At 39.8% G+C, this 18,675-nt stretch overlaps 1 protein-coding gene across 13 annotated transcripts in view; it reads right to left on the bottom strand.

Annotated features, from left to right (window-relative positions):
- The window catches only part of KMT2C (lysine methyltransferase 2C), a 202,338-nt gene that overhangs the window by 80,606 nt on the left and 103,057 nt on the right, over positions 1-18,675 (bottom strand). For 10 of the 13 annotated variants that reach the window (XM_080364339.1, XM_080364348.1, XM_080364344.1 and 7 more), the window contains 7 exons: positions 11,110-11,272; positions 10,237-10,408; positions 8,493-8,607; positions 7,577-7,749; positions 6,669-6,829; positions 4,245-4,358; positions 1,865-2,598 (listed from right to left, as the gene is read on the bottom strand). In XM_080364339.1, coding sequence (XP_080220465.1) covers positions 1,865-2,598; positions 4,245-4,358; positions 6,669-6,829; positions 7,577-7,749; positions 8,493-8,607; positions 10,237-10,408; positions 11,110-11,272 — 1,632 coding nt within the window. The remainder of the gene's footprint in view (positions 1-1,864; positions 2,599-4,244; positions 4,359-6,668; positions 6,830-7,576; positions 7,750-8,492; positions 8,608-10,236; positions 10,409-11,109; positions 11,273-18,675) is intronic. The other 3 variants (XM_080364346.1, XM_080364347.1, XM_080364342.1) reach the window with 2 other exon arrangements.

The following is an 18,675-nucleotide window of genomic DNA, read 5'->3' as shown; positions in this document are numbered from 1 at the left end:
ACAGACTTCCAACACACTTTTACAAGACAGATCATGAATTTTGCAAGCAACTTGTCCAGTTCTACAACAGACACTGCTAAGCCGCTAAATACCTTTTTATTTTAAAACATAATGTGCAAATTGTTGAACTGATTATATTGATTGAGCATCGCAGCTAGGAGTTGGTGTTACAACTGACTTCTAAACCGTAATTCAGCTCAGTTTTATTTGCATTACTCACACCACAATGTCTATACTCTACTGTATAGACCAATGTCTATACTGTATAGATCAATGTCTATACTCTACTGTACACAGAATATACAAAATGCTATTTTTACAGATGTGTATCTATTCTGCTACAGGCATTTATAGTTGGGGTTCGACCTTCATGTTTTCCTCAACAGGTTCTCAGGTGGTGAACTGATTTTATTACCAGCATCATGATGTTGGTTCCAATGCAGAGCAGGGGCAAATAGCACAGAAAAATGAATACAGCTCTTACTGGAACACAAAAGAAGAGAAATAAACTTCCCCAAAAGAGAACCTGAACTCATTTTAGACTACCTAGGAGGGTCAAATGTAATTTTAGGACTGTATGAATGTAACTACTTCTACATTGGTACAGTCCTAAAATTACATTGGGCCCTTTGAAGGCAATTGCAAGACTGATCTGGCCCCGGGTGAAAATGAGTTTGACACCCCTGGTCTAAAACCTTCCCAATTTAATTGCTTATGTTTGTTACCTTTATTAAATACTCTCAACCCTTCCAGAAAGCTCTCTCATGTATTTTCTTAATACATATCAATAATTTTGAACATGAAAAAAGGAAAGAAGCGTTCCATATATAAAAAGCTTTTTGAACATTAAGTTCAGAAAAGCATGAAATCACCAACCCAGAAGTCCCAAAGACTAAAAATTAATTGTGATGAGAGCAAAAATGAAACAGTAATTTGTCACACTGACGTAACTTTTGGGTAGAATTTCGCAAACACAAAATAAATCCTACAGATTGATGAACCATTTTCCCCACGATTACGCAACTTGAATATAGAGCAAAATGTTGCAGAAGGCGACAGATCTGAGGATTCATTTCACTTATCAAATTTAATCCTGGTCAAACCACGACAATTTGTACCACTCAGTTCTCGCATGGTGTTTGCTAATGTAAGAAAACCATAAAATTATTTACGCCACCATTAAAAATGTCTATCAAGAAAATATCTGGCAGCGTAATGGAAACAGAGTTGCAGCGGGTTTTTCTCTAAAGCCAGTTTAAGAAACTTCAATATATACTTTGAAAGTACTAGCCAAAATAAATATGTATATGAAAAATATTTAGAGGTAAGTTAAAAGGTACAGCATTATGTGTATCTGCGTTTGTAGTGTATGTATTCACAGAATCACAGAATGTCAGGGATTGGAAGGGACCTCAAAAGCTCATCCAGTCCAATCCCCCCGCCGGAACAGGAACACCCAGATGAGGTTATATTAAAAATACAACAAATTTTATTTTATTTTGCTCTAAGCATGAGTTGAAAGAAACTTTAATTCTCGCTAGAGAACCTTTATGATGTCTGGTCTTAGAATTACCTCTGGAAGTAAAAAATACCACACATTGACTTCGGAGAATGCATTGTAGAACCACAGAATGGTTTGGGTTGAAGGGACCTTAAAGATCATCAAGTTCTGACCCCTTGCCCTGGGCAGGGACACCTTCCACTAGACCTGGGCTCAGAGCCCCGTCCAGCCCAGCCTTCAACACTCCCAGGGATGGGGCACCTACAACAAAAACGTTCTAAAGCCCAGATGATTTTAATGCATTATACCAAAATTGGAACTACGTGCTTCATAAATATCTAATGAAATATTCTACATGCTTACCTGTCTTGATCTGGGTCTTCCAGGAGAAAACTTGCGCTTGGTGATGGCCGGTTTCCCCATGCCGATTTTTGGAGTGACTGATATGTAGGTGGTTGGGAGCGCGGATGCGGCAGCGGGCGGCACGGCGGGGGGCTGGCCGTGCTGTATGTCCCGCACGGGATGCAAGTCTATCGAAACATCTGGCGAGGAAGACACATTTGTCTTGTTTATATTAACTGACGGGGGAAGCGAGGGGTAAGTCTCAGCTGGTGATTTTATGGGTTTGTCTCCAACTGGTGAACTATTTGCAAGACTTTCACTTGCACAAGTAGTTTCTACTTCTAGAAGAGCTGGTGTTTCTGACTTTTCACGCATTTCTCCTTTTTCTACATCTCTTTGCACTGTTATTATTTCCAGTTGTTGTTCTACGGGGATGCAAATATCTCCTTTACTTTCAGTCTCCTGCATTTCTGGCGTCACAGTTATGGTCTCAGGTACTGAAGACCGAGAGTCTACTGTGGGTACTTCTGATCCCTCCCCACTACCTTGTGGTAGCTGCGCCTCTTCCACTTGTTTGTCTGACTCCTGCTGTACTACAGCTTCAACACCTTCTGGCGCTTCCAGCGTTTTCTCAGGCTGACTGTCACCAGATGCTGCCGTCTTTTTAGGAGACGTTTCCATTTCAGCCAAATTAATTACGACAGAGGTTTCTGTTTCCAGTTCTGGGGCCTTTTCTTCTGGTGATGTGCCTGTAACTAAGAACAACCATGTTAAAGGCTCAGTCCAAAAAACTTACACAGGTGTACTGGTCAACAAGTGTACTTGGTACACATCAAGTACACCAAGTACATATCGCTTTACTGACATGAATTTAATACGTAGCTTAAAATATACTTCATAAATCTCTTTCTTCATATTTACATTCATAGTAGTCTATGTTTTTAGTATATATTCCCACTGTTTAACATTATTTTTCTTCCTTGGAACACGGCAGAGTAAATCACAAGAAAGCAGACCCGAGGTTAATTTTTGAGGAGTCTGAACACACATTTCCAGGTAGGCAGGTCAAAGCAGCTTCTCCTTTTTAATTTCTGCATATTGAAGATGTATGCTAGCATAAATTAATGTATTTTAAGCAACTCTTCCAACACTTCCAAAAAGCAGACAGCTAAGAAGAACAGGACAAATACAAATAAAGAAAACATTTCCCTCCTATCGCTCTTTCAGACCTTAGCAAGCCACCTGAAATAAAAATATTCAGAGCTGGTTTTCAATTTACTAATGTCATGGATTTCTTTCACAAATATCTGTCTAGCCTTTCAATGACCCAAATCAAGCACCTTTCATTCCCAACTTTCTTTACCAAGGAGTTTCAGTGTCTTGTCTCCATTCCATGGAGAACCACGTTCTTTGCTCTGAATTTGGTTCTTCAGATCTTCTTTTGATGGACCCCGATTCTCTCACAGGCCACTTACTTTCTATTATCTTCTTAAATTGACACTGCTACAGCCTCCTCAGCCACCACAGTTCAAAGCCCAGCATTTTATTATCAATCTGTTTTCACTGGTAGAGTTGATCACAACTAACCTGCAAGATCATTTTGCTATGGCTTTAAATGCAGGTTTCTTGACTGACTTAGAACCACCCAGCACTGGCTGGAGGTGGATGGGACGTACTGGAAAGTTCTTTGCCATCAGTCACTAACACATTTAGAGGACTTCACCCAGCAACCACTCTATTTGTATCTTTTTCTTTGGCTGGTATTTCATGTGTATGAAGATGTATTTACTCCCAGAACATAAATGATCAGCTAGTGCAGCACACCCTGTCTGGTTGAGTATATTTGTTTATTAAACAAATTATCTTTATTTACAAAGGGAAAAAAGAAAAGAAAGAATCCTTAACCGAAGATACTTGTGAAGTTACAACCACGAAGCACGTAAACTGGAACTAAGTTCTACAGTGTGGCCCCCCAAAAATGAAGGTAATTAATGCAACCCAGTTACGTGCAGCTACAAAAAAAAAAGACTTGATGAGAAAGTGTGGGAAACTGTATTTAAATAGTAACAAATGGTGGTTTTTACTATAAACCTCCAGTGTACAAAAGCATTTAACTATATTTCCAGCTTTTGGAGAAAGCCAGTCCCACCAAACAAGTGAAACAATTCTCTTCCACAAATATTCTGAAGACTATCTCTGCCTCCAAAACAATAGCTCTTCAGCAAAAAACTTCGCACTCTTGCTTGAGAGTTCAGATAGTAGAACTGTTGTAATTTCTCTCCTACCATTTCCAGGCACTATTTCTTTTTCAATTTATAAATTATCACAAACGTTACTGAATGGAAACGGGTTCTGAAGGTTTGGTACTGGCATTTTCTCAGACTGCAAATCTCGTTCTTACCGTCTGTGACACATCCAACAGCTGATTCTTGACCAGGGCCATCACCAGCAATGGGCTGTTGCTGAAATGTCGCATCCTCTCCACCACTTTCCATTTCCATTTCACTTGTACAAGCTTAAAGAGAGGCAAAGAAGTTATCAACATTGATGCAATGTTTATTCTATTACTCTGTCATCCGTAGTTCCTGTCGCTGTTTGACCTTTTGGCTAAAGAGAACAATATTTAACGGTACGACAGGAGTTAGGACAAATCAGGTCAATTAGAAGGTTAGGGAGACTATATAATATCCCTTAAAGAGCCTTTTTCTCATTAACACTGAAGCTATTTTATCTTTCAGACACTGAAAAATATCTGTAAAGCAATTATATACAACTAATTGTGACAACTGAATTTACCCAGTCACAGAATCCTGCGTTACCTGAGCGATACAAAGGGTCTTTTCTCAAACTCCAGCCTGCTAAATTCAACACAAAATGTAGCATGAGGGCTGCAAATATTTATACAAATACTATGACGGCTTATTGCATAGATATGAGGTTCCATCTACTGTCACCACCTGGAACACTGATCTTCAACTTACCTGTTCAACAACATTGAAGTTCTAAAGTTTAAACTTTATATCTACAATATATTAAATCTGTGAGTTCCCCACATTAAATAAGGTATTTGCATGGAAAAGGTGCTAGCGAGTGCTTCTTTGGCTCACAGTATCGTTATACACCACAGAAACAGGAAATACTTATTTTTTTCTTCGCGTATAAGATTTTTCAGTTAATAAAATTCATTACAATGCACAAGACAAAGTAGGAGCAGGAAAAATAAAGAATATGCTACGTGTTAACTCAAAAGCAACTGATCCCCCATGGATGTAAGCACACAAAAAGTCAAACGATAGAGCTTTCTGTTCAGGAAAGTCTCTTTGAAAGTTCAAAAAGGCAGGAACTATTAGGTGATGCTACTTTTAGCACCTCAAAACCGATCTCAGACTCTGCCAACTTTCAAGTGATATTTCAGCTTTGAGGAAATGATCATTTATATTGGCTCCAAATCTGATTTTAATGTACAAAAGTGCTCTCCTGGGTATAAAACACGGCACGACTGTTCTGATGTAATAGCTCCAGATTACTCCTAGCAGTTGAGATGACAGTTCTGTTCTTCCTTGGGGAGAAGAGGATGCTTGTCAGAGCTTCTACCAGCTAGAAATCCGAACAGAACTATTACTTCAAACTTCAGCCTTTCAAATAAACCTCTTACTTATTCAAAAGGGTCTTCAGTAGAAGACTGGGAGTTTTTCCAGTGTTAAGTGGCCAAGAAGGCCAGTGGTACCTGGGGTGTATCAGAATGGGGGTGGTTAATAGGTCAGAGAGGTTCTCCTGCCCCTCTACTCTGCCCTGGTGAGACCACACCTGGAATATTGTGTCCAGTTGTGGCCCCTCAGTTCCAGCAGGACAGGGAACTGCTGGAGAGAGTCCAGCGCAGGGGAACAAAGATGCTGAAGGGAGTGGAGCATCTCCCGTGTGAGGAAAGGCTGAGGGAGCTGGGGCTCTGGAGCTCGCAGAAGAGGAGACTGAGGGGTGACCTCAGTAATGTTTATAAATATGTAAAGAGTGAGTGTCAGGAGGATGGAGCCAGGCTCTTCTCGGTGACAATGGGCACAAACAGGAACACAGGAGGTTCCACTTAAATTTGAGAAGAAACTTCTTCTCAGTGAGGGTGGCAGAGCCTGGCCCAGGCTGCCCAGGGGGCTTGTGGAGTCTCCTTCTCTGCAGACATTCCAACTCGCCTGGACACCTTCCTGTGTAACCTCATCTGGGTGTTCCTGCTCCATGGGGGGATTGCACTGGATGAGCTTTTGAGGTTCCTTCCAATCCCTGACATTCTGTGATTCTGTAAGTTTTGGATACTACTTGGATATCTTCCTAAATCTTGCTAATACACTGCCTAGGAGTTCAACTGGGTACCAACCTTTCAAAATGCAAGTGACTTTCAAAGGTTGAAGTCACCACTTTTTTCTAATTTAAGTGCACATGTTCACTGACAAGAGTTTTTCTGATCGTCTACATACATTTACTTACTGCCACTGCCTTTCATCCAGGATCATCTCTTTCATCATTTCTTTGCTGCTCACAAAAGGCATGCACTGACATATACAGGCTAACACCAAAGAGAATGATTTATTTCCACAAAACATCAGTTTGAATACACAAAATGTAGACTCTAATTCAGGGTCCTGAAGCCAGAAAACACATTGAAAAGGCAGCTCAGCCACGGATTGCTTGAGAAGCTGCTGCTAAATAAAGGAATAGATGAACTCCACGGAGTAGAACATGAGTTTGGCTGGTTCACCACAGACCTAGTGAGACAGCTGCAGATATTTACATTTGACATCAGCATTTTGGAAATATAAAGATTACATTTGCTTACCTGTTATACTGTCAGGTTCAGGAATGAGTTCAGAAGTGTCCATGACATCACAGGACTGAGTCTGATCCCCTTCCCCTTGTTTACAAAGCGTGCAGACGTAGTCTTTCAATTGAGACTCCAATTCACTACCTGGAGATCTGTCACATTCTACATGAATCCACCTGGAGAGATTAATTCACTGTGACTATGATCTTAATAATAAAAATATAAAGTATCCTAGTAAAAAAATCAAGAAACAGCAGTGTTTTCCATTCCTCTGAGAAAATAAAAAATTGCACGACCAATGCTTTATTATGGAGTATTTTAGAGAAATAAACATGATGCATCAGTGTATCAAGCAGTGAACAAATTTAAACGTTAACTAAACTGTCATTAAAGCCAATTGGACACCACAACGTGTACAGCAACATCAAGACGTTGCGCAGCAAGATACAATAGCACTGAATATGAAACAGTCTTACATTCTTACAAGATTCTCAGTAGCGCTTTTCTTTCAATTACTGGCATAGCAAATCCCACAAAATTAAACAGAGAACACCTACTTGAAAAATTAACAAAAACAGACTATTGCAAACAATCCTGTTTATACAAGTCTTTAAATTTAGGATGATGACTCTGCTAGTCTCCTTGCTCACAAAATAGATTCAACATACAAAGCAGCAGCACATATTTCTCTGTATAGCTCAGTTAACTGCCAATTAATACTTATTTGCTAAGATTAAAATAGGATTAGCTACTATTGTTCATTGTATTCAGGGCTGAAGGATCAAGACGTTGTGCAACAAGATCCTATAGCACTGTACATCAAACAAACACAGCCCACACCCTGCACAGAAATGTATCCACGTGATACAGCTCACCATAAGCTTTAGGCATTTTACTACATTTTAACAAAAAAGGGTTCTTACCTTTTGCACATGTGACAATGCAACATATCTTTCTGGAAGTCTTGGAGGCACAGTTTTTCACAGAAAGGACAAGATAAGTTGTCTTGCTGTTGGTAACAACTGTCACATACCAAACAATTATGGTGCCACTGACAACTTGTTCGTGTGCCACACTCAGCACATATTCTACAGTTCTAGAGATCACAAGAATTTAGTTGTTAATTATGATATTTCACAAGGTGATAGCACTGCCATTAACTGACATTTTCCTGTTTTGAATTAAATTAAACAAAGTTTCTGTCCTTGACTACATTAACAAATTATGCAGGATCTGCTAATGGAGCATGAAGATCCTGTGCAACACCAACAACAGTTTCCTTACATTACTCCTTGACTTGGAAGTCACGGAGGCTGTTTCTTATGAGACCAAACTTTATTATTCCTAACCTCAGTCATCATCTTACGGCTGCCACAAACTGACTATGAAAGTACATACATCCCACATACAGGGAGACCCATGGTTACACTGAAATCATATTTTTATTATTACCTACACTTACAAAGTTACTGATAAAACAACAAATTCATCCTGACCTCCTGAAATGCAAAGGAACCCTTGAGCCAGTAGTAGTTGAATTTAGAGAGCCTTTGAGTATAGATTACATATATTACAGCATACATTTTAGTTTACACTAGATCATTAGGGCAGCTTTGATTAAGTGCAGGTGATCTACTTCTGTCTGGATCCTTCACTTCTCTTTTCCCCCATAGGGACTGATTTACTATCCTATGTAAGCCTCACAATGAAACACAAACGGGATTCCTTCAGAAACTACAAGCAACAGCCATTCGCAATACACTCAGAACAGCATAAAGTAGATAACAAAATTTGGGACCCTATAACGACAAGGAATTATTCTGAAACCTTTCGACTTACTTTACATTTCCAACCATTTGTTGGCACAGCGTCCATAACTGGTTGTAGACAGAAAGTATGGTAGCCTTTGTCGCATGTATCGCACACCAACATCTTGTTGTCTTCCCCAGAATGTCTATGAAAAGTAACATTATTTAAAGAAGCTGTAATAAAAAGATCTATTTAATGAAAAATTTAAACACAAAGACACAGAGCCGAGCACATGAAAATATACGAATACCATTTACCAACAGTTCCAAAGATATATGCCCTATGATTACTATGATTACTTTAACAAGTGCTGAGCCTGTGCAACCGTTCCAGCTTCTAGAAATCAGTCCACACATATAGGGAGATTTGTTGGCCTTTCTGTACTGAGATCAGTTCAAAATCTGCAATATGTACTTTATTTCTTTCTGAAAAGAAGACGTAATTGTACTTGTTCCTACAAACAGCCTATTTTTTCCAAAGAAGAAAACGAGCCATCACCTCTTGACTATCAGAGCGCCTACAATGTTAAACAATATGACTACAAGAGCACAAATTTCAGTGATAAAATAAATCTGCAGACAACAAGACACACAGTTTGGTAATATCTAAATGCATTGTGTTCTGCCTTAGTTTAAATCGCTTAATTTAATAAATAAGTATGCAACAAGATTTACCTAGGTATCTTCAGAACATAAGGCATCACACATACTAAGTATGTTTATTACCTGGGAGAGCTGGTATTTTAAAACCAGTCAAAGCTCTCTCTTTGCATGGAGATATGCTTAAAAGTGCAGTTCTTCAACACTGGCATAAAACTGCCAACCTGTGTAAGGTAACAGGTGTGAAAACATCCCATTTTCTTCTGCTTTTCCACTGGAAAGAGGGTTTGTTAGCGAATACGGTAATTACCCAGTATGACGTTTTTAGGGATACCTTTTAGAACGTGCTTCACTATTATCTTCATTGCTGGCATTTGCTATCAGCTGGGTGGTATCACGGAACAATCTTTAAAGTGGTGAATCCGAAACGGCGAGTGCGCTGCTTGGAAAGCAGCAAAGTGCTGGCTGAGCAGCTACATGAGGCGGTAGTCAAGTAGCTTTTTTCCTTCATACTGTCCCAGCTGATATGACTAAAGCTGGACAAAATTCTTATTTCTTTTCTAGTAAGGCCTTTAAACCACAACAAGCAATCACAAGCACCCTGCAGTGCCCATCAGATCAGGTTATACGAGAACAAGCGTACAAGTGGTCAGAGTTTTCTAACTGAACACTTCTAATAATGCAACAACATTTCATTGTCTCACTGTTTGTCTGGTGTAACAATTCAATCATGGTCACTCCTGTCACTTTGTTTCTTTGCTCAACTAAGCCACGTTTTTATTTTCATAATGACTCATTAACTGCCTCTGAAAGATATTACGAAATAGCATAGAGGGCCTAATGCAAGGGGCCTCCCCGGTATATGCACGGCCCAAACGTTGTCTTTTGATTTGTTAATCTGGTAAATTTGAGAAAAGCCCTCTTGTATAAAAGGAGGAAAACATCAGAAGGTTTTGCTGCTCTCCAGAAGCCACCAAGAGAATGATAACTATGGGGGTACAATGTGCTGGAGTTCCAGCTCAGCTCTTTTATAATAACGCTCCCAACACAAGGGTTTGTTCGGCTACTTAATATAATATCATAACAGATATATCTGGGCAAATAAATAGATGTTTTAAAATCAGAGCACATAGATCTCACCCCATCCTCTTCTCTGCCCTTCCAATCCCACTTACTTGCAGTTCTGGCACACTTTGCAATCGGGACACTGCCAACCTGCTCTTTTCAAAGGCGTGACTTGTATGTCCAGGCACATCCCATGGTAGTGCTGGCCACAGGTAGTACAAAAGAGTTGATCCAAGAGGTCTCCAGGGCTGTCGCACACTGCACAATTTGCTTCTTCCTTTGCTACAGAGAAATCATTTTTTCAATTATTATTTCGTTCAAAATTACGAACAATTCAATGAACCTAACGAAGCCAAGAGATTCTTCAGCAGTTCTTATGCAGAAGAAACTTGATCATTCTTATGAAATTCAAATTTAATTAATATACTTAATAAGTAGCCCCTTTCATTTGGTTTTCTGATATACTCAAACTAATCTTCTTGTAACAAAAAGACATTCATTTTAAATCTTAATAAAGTCTTACCAAAAGAAACAGTTTTATTCTCCTCAAGATAAAACTGAGAGCTTTAGGACCAATTCTTCTTTGGAACACGCAAAAAATACAGCTCCTAACACAGATCTAAACCTATTACCTAGCTGAAGTGTTTGCAGTATGGGTGCTCTAACTTGAGTTAGGACACGTAAGCAAGTCTATGGATTTGACCTAAAACCTGATGGAAGACAATCCTTATGAGTAAATCCTTCCCATGTTCTGTCATGAAAAAAAACAACAAGAAAACCCAACTAACTTTTCAGTGCAACACTGTCAGTCTTTAAAAACAGAAGAGTATGAACTTGCATCTTTCTCATACCTGAACACACATGAATTCTGGGGTATGCGAATGACGAAAACAGGTCTAAAAGTGCTCTTAAGCTGGTCCTACCACAGAGCCGCTTTCATAAAACCTGGTACTAATTGTACCGTTTGAATACTGAGTACTTACATCTTTCAGGAGCCTGATCAATATGGTCTGGACAAAGGAGGGACAAGTTACTGAAATCCTGAAATGTGCCTGCTCCAGCAGCACAAGGGTAATGGTACATCTGGGTACATTTCTCTTCACAGCATTTGATAGTGGCTCCAAGGTGCTTACAATATGCACATCGCTGAAAGACAAACAGAACAACTTGTTCAAAACCTGATTTTGTTGGTAGTTTTTCAGCCAAATCTGCTTCCCAGGCTCATTTAACAGGCAAACACCTCAGCAAGCACAACTGAGTAGATATTCAGAAGAAAACCAGCAGACTCTTTCAACAGGACTCCCAGATCTTTCCAACTTAACAAGTTCAAAACCCACTCTAAATGCACCCTGATGATCGAGATTCTTCTTGTCACAGCAAAGCATTTTTATTCTATGTTTTCTAAGTTGAGCTACACCTTCAGTAAAGAGCTTGGAGGCTTATTGTGAGGAATAAAGGCAGATCACACTACACTGCCAATAGGTTGTAACTAAAACCCACATAGCTCCATAAGCTGCAATGTAAAACTGTCGATACTGTGATCAGAAACGCAAATGGAAATGAAATACCGTGTTCTACTGAAAATCTTATTAACATTATACAGTTCTCCCTGGGATGATAAGGCATTACATAACCTCGCACTTTCTTCTCGCCTCTCCTTTCAAGGCTACACAAATATCACCACCAAACTTCGAGAAGTCATAAATACGCATGATTATTATTAGAAAGCATAGTCATGTATGTAGAGAAATAATTTCGCAGAAAGAACTACCCAATAACCCTTCAGTTCTCTAGTCAAGAGGGAACAGATTCCATCAGGCTGCTTGTAAAATATCACCCCCACTTTTCTGATTCAGTAATCAGGCGCTTTTTCTTTCTTGGGTTCATTCCAGCCCCTCAAGCTCTGTAACATGCTTTTGCACTTTTTCACCAAGGCAACGATACTTTTTAAGGCTAGAGATTTGGAGTAAACTTAAGAAAAACCAGGTCAGTGGCTCACAGGAAGGCACAGATAACATACGGCAACAACTGAGCTCGTTTTTCATAATAAAAATATAATACTAACACTGGCATGTTTGATTACTAGCTCAAGTGTCAAGTAACATGCAAATAGGAACATAAACCAAACCAAAGAAAAGTTACATAGTGCATCTGCGTAATTCGTAGAATACGGGCAATATTTATGACCATAATTCTTCTGTGTTTCAAAGCCTGGCATGAAATTGGGGATGAAATAGTGCTACAAGTCGTCCACAGGTATCAAAACCAGCCCATACGAAAATATAAATCACAAAGCTGCCAATGTTAACAGTTACACTGATATTCTTGAAACCAGATGAAATTAATGTCTTCAGCAAATATCTGCCTGCACCACAACTCACGGACGAGAGAAAGAAAAAATGTTACTTTATGCTAAACACCACTGCAGTGTAAAAAGGTAAAATGCTTCGGTACAGAAATTAGAGCGGGTCACTAAGGAGAGTTACTGTCACATTCCTCTGCTACAATCCTTAGTCTAGTCTAGACTTGCAAGACACAGAATCCCAGAATGTCAGGGACTGGAAGGGACCTCAAAAGCTCATCCAGTGCAATCCCCCCATGGAGCAGGAACACCCAGATGAGGTTACACAGGAAGGGGTCCAGGCGGGTTGGAATGTCTGCAGACAAGGAGACTCCACAACCCCCCTGGGCAGCCTGGGCCAGGCTCTGCCACCCTCACTGAGAAGAAGTTTCTTCTCAAATTTAAGTGGAACCTTTTGTGTTCCAGTTTGTACCCATTGCCCATTGTCCTACCACTGGTTGTCACCGAGAAGAGCCTGGCTCCATCCTCCTGACACTCACCCTTTACATATTTATAAACATTACTGAGGTCACCCCTCAGTCTCCTCTTGTCCAGCTCCAGAGCCCCAGCTCCCTCAGCCTTTCCTCACACGGGAGATGCTCCACTCCCTTCAGCATCTTTGTTGCCCTGCGCTGGACTCTCTCCAGCAGTTCCCTGTCCTGCTGGAACCTCTCCCCATGTCTCTATCACCTACCAACAGGATGGAAAAGACGGATTCTGGTACTTTACCAACCAAAATGTGGAGGTGAGGAGAGGGGACAAGACAAGCAAACAATAACACGGAGCTCCTGAAGCAGGTGAAGAAAGTAGCAACAGAAATTATATCGAATGACCACCAACAAAGTCACAGAAAACAACTCGTTTTAGGAAGCGATCTATTCAGTAAACACTCACTGAGGATGTTGTAAAAGATAAATCCTGGATATAGATGTGAAATCACAAAACCACAGCCCAAAGCCTGCAGTTTGATGACCAGCACACAGGCCCCTGTGCTACTTGGTACCTGACACTCCTGCAGCCCGGGGAGGTGACGCCAACCCCAGGTCACTCTGACGGGCCGCACACTTTTCACAGATACTACTCAGTAAGAAACAGTCATGTCAAGGAAATATTCAATAGCGACTCTGTCAGATCCTATAATCAACCCTTAAGAATTATCTAATCGGGAAAGAAAATTTGAAAGAACTGCAAGAACTCTAAGAATCTAATATTCACTAAAAGCGGAGAATAATGGATTAAAATAGCAGTATTACAGTATTTTTAAACGTCACATCTATTCTTCAAAACCACCAATCAACAACGGTATGTCACAAATGTAAAATCAGGATACAGCTTTTTCCAAATGTTATATGACTAAATGATGAAATTATTATTAAAAAAGCAAACTACAGGATTACTGCAAAGCCTTGAAAAAATGTTGATGTTGATTTAAGGAATTGTGTAAAGACGATGGAAGAAAAATGGAAGCCCAAATTACATTTAATTGAACCCTTCAAACCCATCTGCTAAACTGCGCTGGCAATGAAAAGCATTTGGCAGCTAAGTAAAACACACACTTTAAAAACAATGCAGTATATATAATCCGAAGCAAATAAAAACCACAGAATATCAACATTTGCTGAATTTATAAGAGAGATAAAGCAGTCTGAAGAAATAAAGGCCCAAAGGGATTTTTTTTTGGCAACAGCTGTTGATGAGAAGAGTTACTTTTCCAGGACTAGAAGCCAACAGTTCTCTGAAACCAGGCCACATGCCATGACCCCAGAAGAACAAGTAAACAGCTATTAAAATTCACTGACCTTCACCGAGAAAGTAAGGATGTGAACAACAAAAGTATATTAATTTACTAAAAAAACCCCCACCTCTGCTAAATAAACTCTGTAACAAATACTTTACTACTCCGTTGCTAAAATATGGCATCTGGACAGAAGTGTGGACATTCCAGCTCTCCACAACTCACTACTTTGTTTTTTCCTTCCCATCAGTAGTTTCCTTTTTCCACCTTTAGAAAAAGCTACATTAAATAAATGGTGTTGATATCAAGGCATCTAAAAATTGGAACAACTCATGTTTCGCAAGGGTGTTTTTCATAATAGTTGTGATAGGTTAACAAGCTGTAAGAAGCAAGTTTGCTAATGGAGATGATGTGTTTTACCTGATAACCTGAAATACGTAGAGCCAAACGTGCGAACCTTAGGGCACACAAACCCTTCCCCATACCATCTGCAACGTTCCCAATCCCTTGCTGTTCAGAATCTCCTCACAAGGGTCTGTGTGCCTTGGAGCGGGATTCTCCCATCATTATCTAAGTGAGCGGAATAACCACGCGCATACGATTTCCTCTACAGACTTTGCTGCTTTTTTCACACTTGCATGAGGAAAAGTACTTTTTTTAATTCACCTCGACGCTTTCTACAAGATTTACCATAATGTAAATGTTTTGAGCGAGTCTAAGCTCTCACATAGCAGCCAAAACCCAACTATTCCCTTCATTCTCATCCAGAAGGGCACACACGAGCCTGTTGTTTAGTTCGCACGTCAACAATGAGAAGGTCAATAATGTTTAACGTAAATTAAATCGTGATTATGAGGCTTCAGCATCAGCAACTTGAGGACAAACAAGGCAAGAAGAGAAATCATCAGCTTTGGTTTAAGGCTTTTTGGTAGGCTAAGAAAAAAGACTCTTGTGCCAGTTCCATCTGATTCATGCTCAGAAGGTCTTAAGAAGTATGTGTAGACATTTCTTTTTGTTGGCAGAGCACAGTCTGAGCCACAAACTGTTGGAAGCTTGAAAAAAATCTAATTTGGGGAAACACCGTTACATGCTTGTTGTTTAATGATCTTCTGTATGCATCTCTTACTGGTCATTGCAGAAGATTCTGTGATAGAGTCAACTTTCTGTCGAATCCAGCACAGCTCCTACGTTCTTAAATCACATACAGGGATTCTGAAGTGGTTTATGCATTCTATAGGTTATGTGTGTGCTACACAACCTCTATAGCTACAGCTAAGTTGGCATAATTACATCTGCAAAGCCATTTAACAGAGACCCAGAGAAAGAAGATTTACTGCTGATACCATCACATTCTGCGTCCAAGCAACACAAGGCTTGATGAGGACATCTGAACTTCAGGCTCTAAATTTTCTGTCTATATATCAGCCAAGTGTTTTCACTCCCATTATACTTAATAGAGACTTAGTCATTTTACAGAATTTACTTGATCGCAATTTAATTAGCCAAGCAGTGGGTGTCCATTTTTTGGGCTCCACTGACAATACCAGCCAGATCTCCATTGCCTACAATTGGAATCTAAACACAGCTCAAAGGTAGACACATCCACAGAGCAGTCTAAATTGAAATGATAGTCTTGACCTGAAGGCAAGTTGACAAGAGTTCTCTATTGGTAACACAGCAAAATCCACAGACTTCCATATAAACTCAGTTCTAGTCGTGAAAGTTTGAATGCTAAAAAGTTGGGCTAAAGCTTCACGTAACACATCCCTAAATTCTCTTAAATACTTTTGGGACACTTAGTCAAAACTTCCCAGCCATTTCTGCGAATAGGAAAGTCAGTAAGAAAACCATTTTGCTCATCTTAACTTCACTCACAGGACTTACAATTTGGCAGGAATTTTATTGTGGAGGATGCAACTTTTGCCCTTACCCTACAGATCCATGCAGATGTGACCAAGCTTGAGAAAACTCTATTTATTTTTTACTGTTGAAAGTTCGTCAGTGAAAAATTACAGAAAAATCCACTCTCATCAATCATGATTGATCCTCTCCAATCTCTAGCACTGATCGGACTACATGTACCTTCTGCAAAGATTGTTTCGGCCTGATGAGGATTAGGGAGAGGAAATCTGTAATAAATACTCTAAGCCCAAGTACAATAAGCCACTGGAATGGAAAGCAGACATCTCTAAGGCTCTTGATACTGTCACTTAAACCGTCTGGGGAATGAGAGACTCCTGCACATGGGCAGATGGATAAATAGGGGCCAAAGAGACAAACAGGACAAACCATGGATGGAGATGGGAGCTGACGAGGGGCAGGGATGACGCTTCAAGGGCCAATTAACTAAAATTATAGAAGCATAGAATCATTTTTGTTGGAAGAGACCAAATATATATATTAATAGATATAGAAATAGATAATAGATAAAGAGCTGAGCGAATGGATGTGCTAAGGCACAGGAAATGGTGAAGGGACAGATCTCAAAAGGAAAAGGGCACACAAAGGTTAAGGAGATGCAGGAAGAACAAGGAAAAGTGGAAGTGGCTGAAAAATCAGCTTAAACAAAAAGTCAGAGGCAAATGAAGTTGGATGAAGACTACAGGGGGGAAAAGCACACTGTCCTCTGACACCAAGTGCTGTATCACTGTCACCTGGCCAGCTCAAATAACAGAGGTCTGTGCGCACCCTTAAAGGTTTAAACCTGCCGTCTGGGGGGTCTGCCTGTTCCTTTTTCTCCCTGACACAAGGAAACGATGTGGCCAGACAATTACAGGCAACATACACAGGGATACGCATAAAGGAATCAACAGACACATATATGCACAACTAAATACGTATGTACATTAAAACACAAAAAGGACTGCCAATCAAACGTGGGTTTCGTGCGTAAAACAGACCTCTTAAAAGGAGTCTTTGCTTTAAAAAAAACTGACACTTCTAAGACTGTGCTGAATTTGAGGGGGAAAAAGTATGTATTGCAAATATTGTGGATCGCTTGTGGGTGAAAAAAGCCAGTTATGGCAACTGAATGATGACCTGCAAACCAGTTCTCATTTCACATCTTTCATTGTTCTCCTTTATGATATCGGGCAGGTACTAAGTACATTTTTTCTTAAGTTATTTTGGTCCTTAAGCTCACTGTTAAAAGCTTGGGGGGCTTCTCCCCCTCAAAATACAGCCTTGATTTCTACACAGATTGTGCACTCACAGCTCCAATAGAGTGAAGAAAAAACTGCAATATCAGTGCCACTTTTTAAGTAAGTCCGAGTATTTTTGAAACTCTTTCAATTTGTCATCTGAATCAGCAGATATTTTTAAGTTTAAAAAAACCAATAAACCAATTGTCTTGGGGGGAGTGGAGCCCCAGATGCATAAAAAGGTCACATAAATCTGCTACTTGGAAAAATTTACAGACATCTTATTCATATGTTTATTATAGTAGAAACATCATAGAAAAACTCGTGCGGAAATGAGTAATTCTTTCCTTTCAGCAGTATCTGAATAGTCTACATACCTACACGTTGAACAACACTGAAAAAATGGGATATTGAAGAGGGTTTTACCGAGACAGCAACATCCATCCTATGGACTGCAACAGGCATTCGCTGTTTGGTACACGATCACACAATTAGAGACCCTATAATCAGGCATATGCACCAGGGATATTAATTGTGCGCAAAAGATACTAATTGTGTGCAGACAACTTGTCTTCTGGCATGTCCTAAGTTTGTGTGTTTCATTTTATAGTCTTGATAATGCATTGTTTTCACAAAGATTTTGTAGATGTATTGACTTGGTTTAACGGAAGGTTCATGTCACTATATATTCTCAAAGATACACTTAATTTACAAGGCAGTAGTAGGGATGGGGTGACAAGGAACTCTGGATTATGTAAAGACATAAAAAAATACAAGAATTTCCTGCCTTCAACACCTTCCTCATTAGTGAGCAGCTCCTTAGTATTCCTTCCCCACTGACTGCAATCAGTACCTTATTGTTCATAATTCCTATTTCTTTGGCTGTTCCTAAATTGCGCTCTCCAAATGGCACAGAGTCATCGTAAACAAAATCCTACATCTTCAGTTCACTAATTTTTGTAAATTGAGCTCAAATAAAGCAATTAGGCGGCATACTTTGAAACTACCAGCTTGAAACATTAATATAATTTCTCTTCTAATAAAAGCTTCACATGTTTTATCTGGCTGGGGCTTTTAGGCTTTTTTCAATTTGGCTAAATTAGGCACTTACACATATTTCTCCCATTCCTCCTCCCTAAACACGGTATCCCCCTACATTACACAATCCTTTTTTTAATTCACCAGCTAGCAAAATAAACAAATAAGCCCCTTGTCTCTCCATCCTGTTCCATCACTGCCATTCCTTGGCGAGCATCGTGCAGCGAGACGTTCCGACCTAGAATTTAGAATCCTGAAAGTGCTGGTCAGACATTGAGCAGGTAATTCAGCTGCT

Source organism: Nesoenas mayeri, assembly GCF_963082525.1.
Source record: "Nesoenas mayeri genome assembly, chromosome: 2".
Classification (NCBI taxonomy): domain Eukaryota; kingdom Metazoa; phylum Chordata; class Aves; order Columbiformes; family Columbidae; genus Nesoenas; species Nesoenas mayeri.
This window is presented reverse-complemented; position numbering and strand designations above follow the sequence as displayed.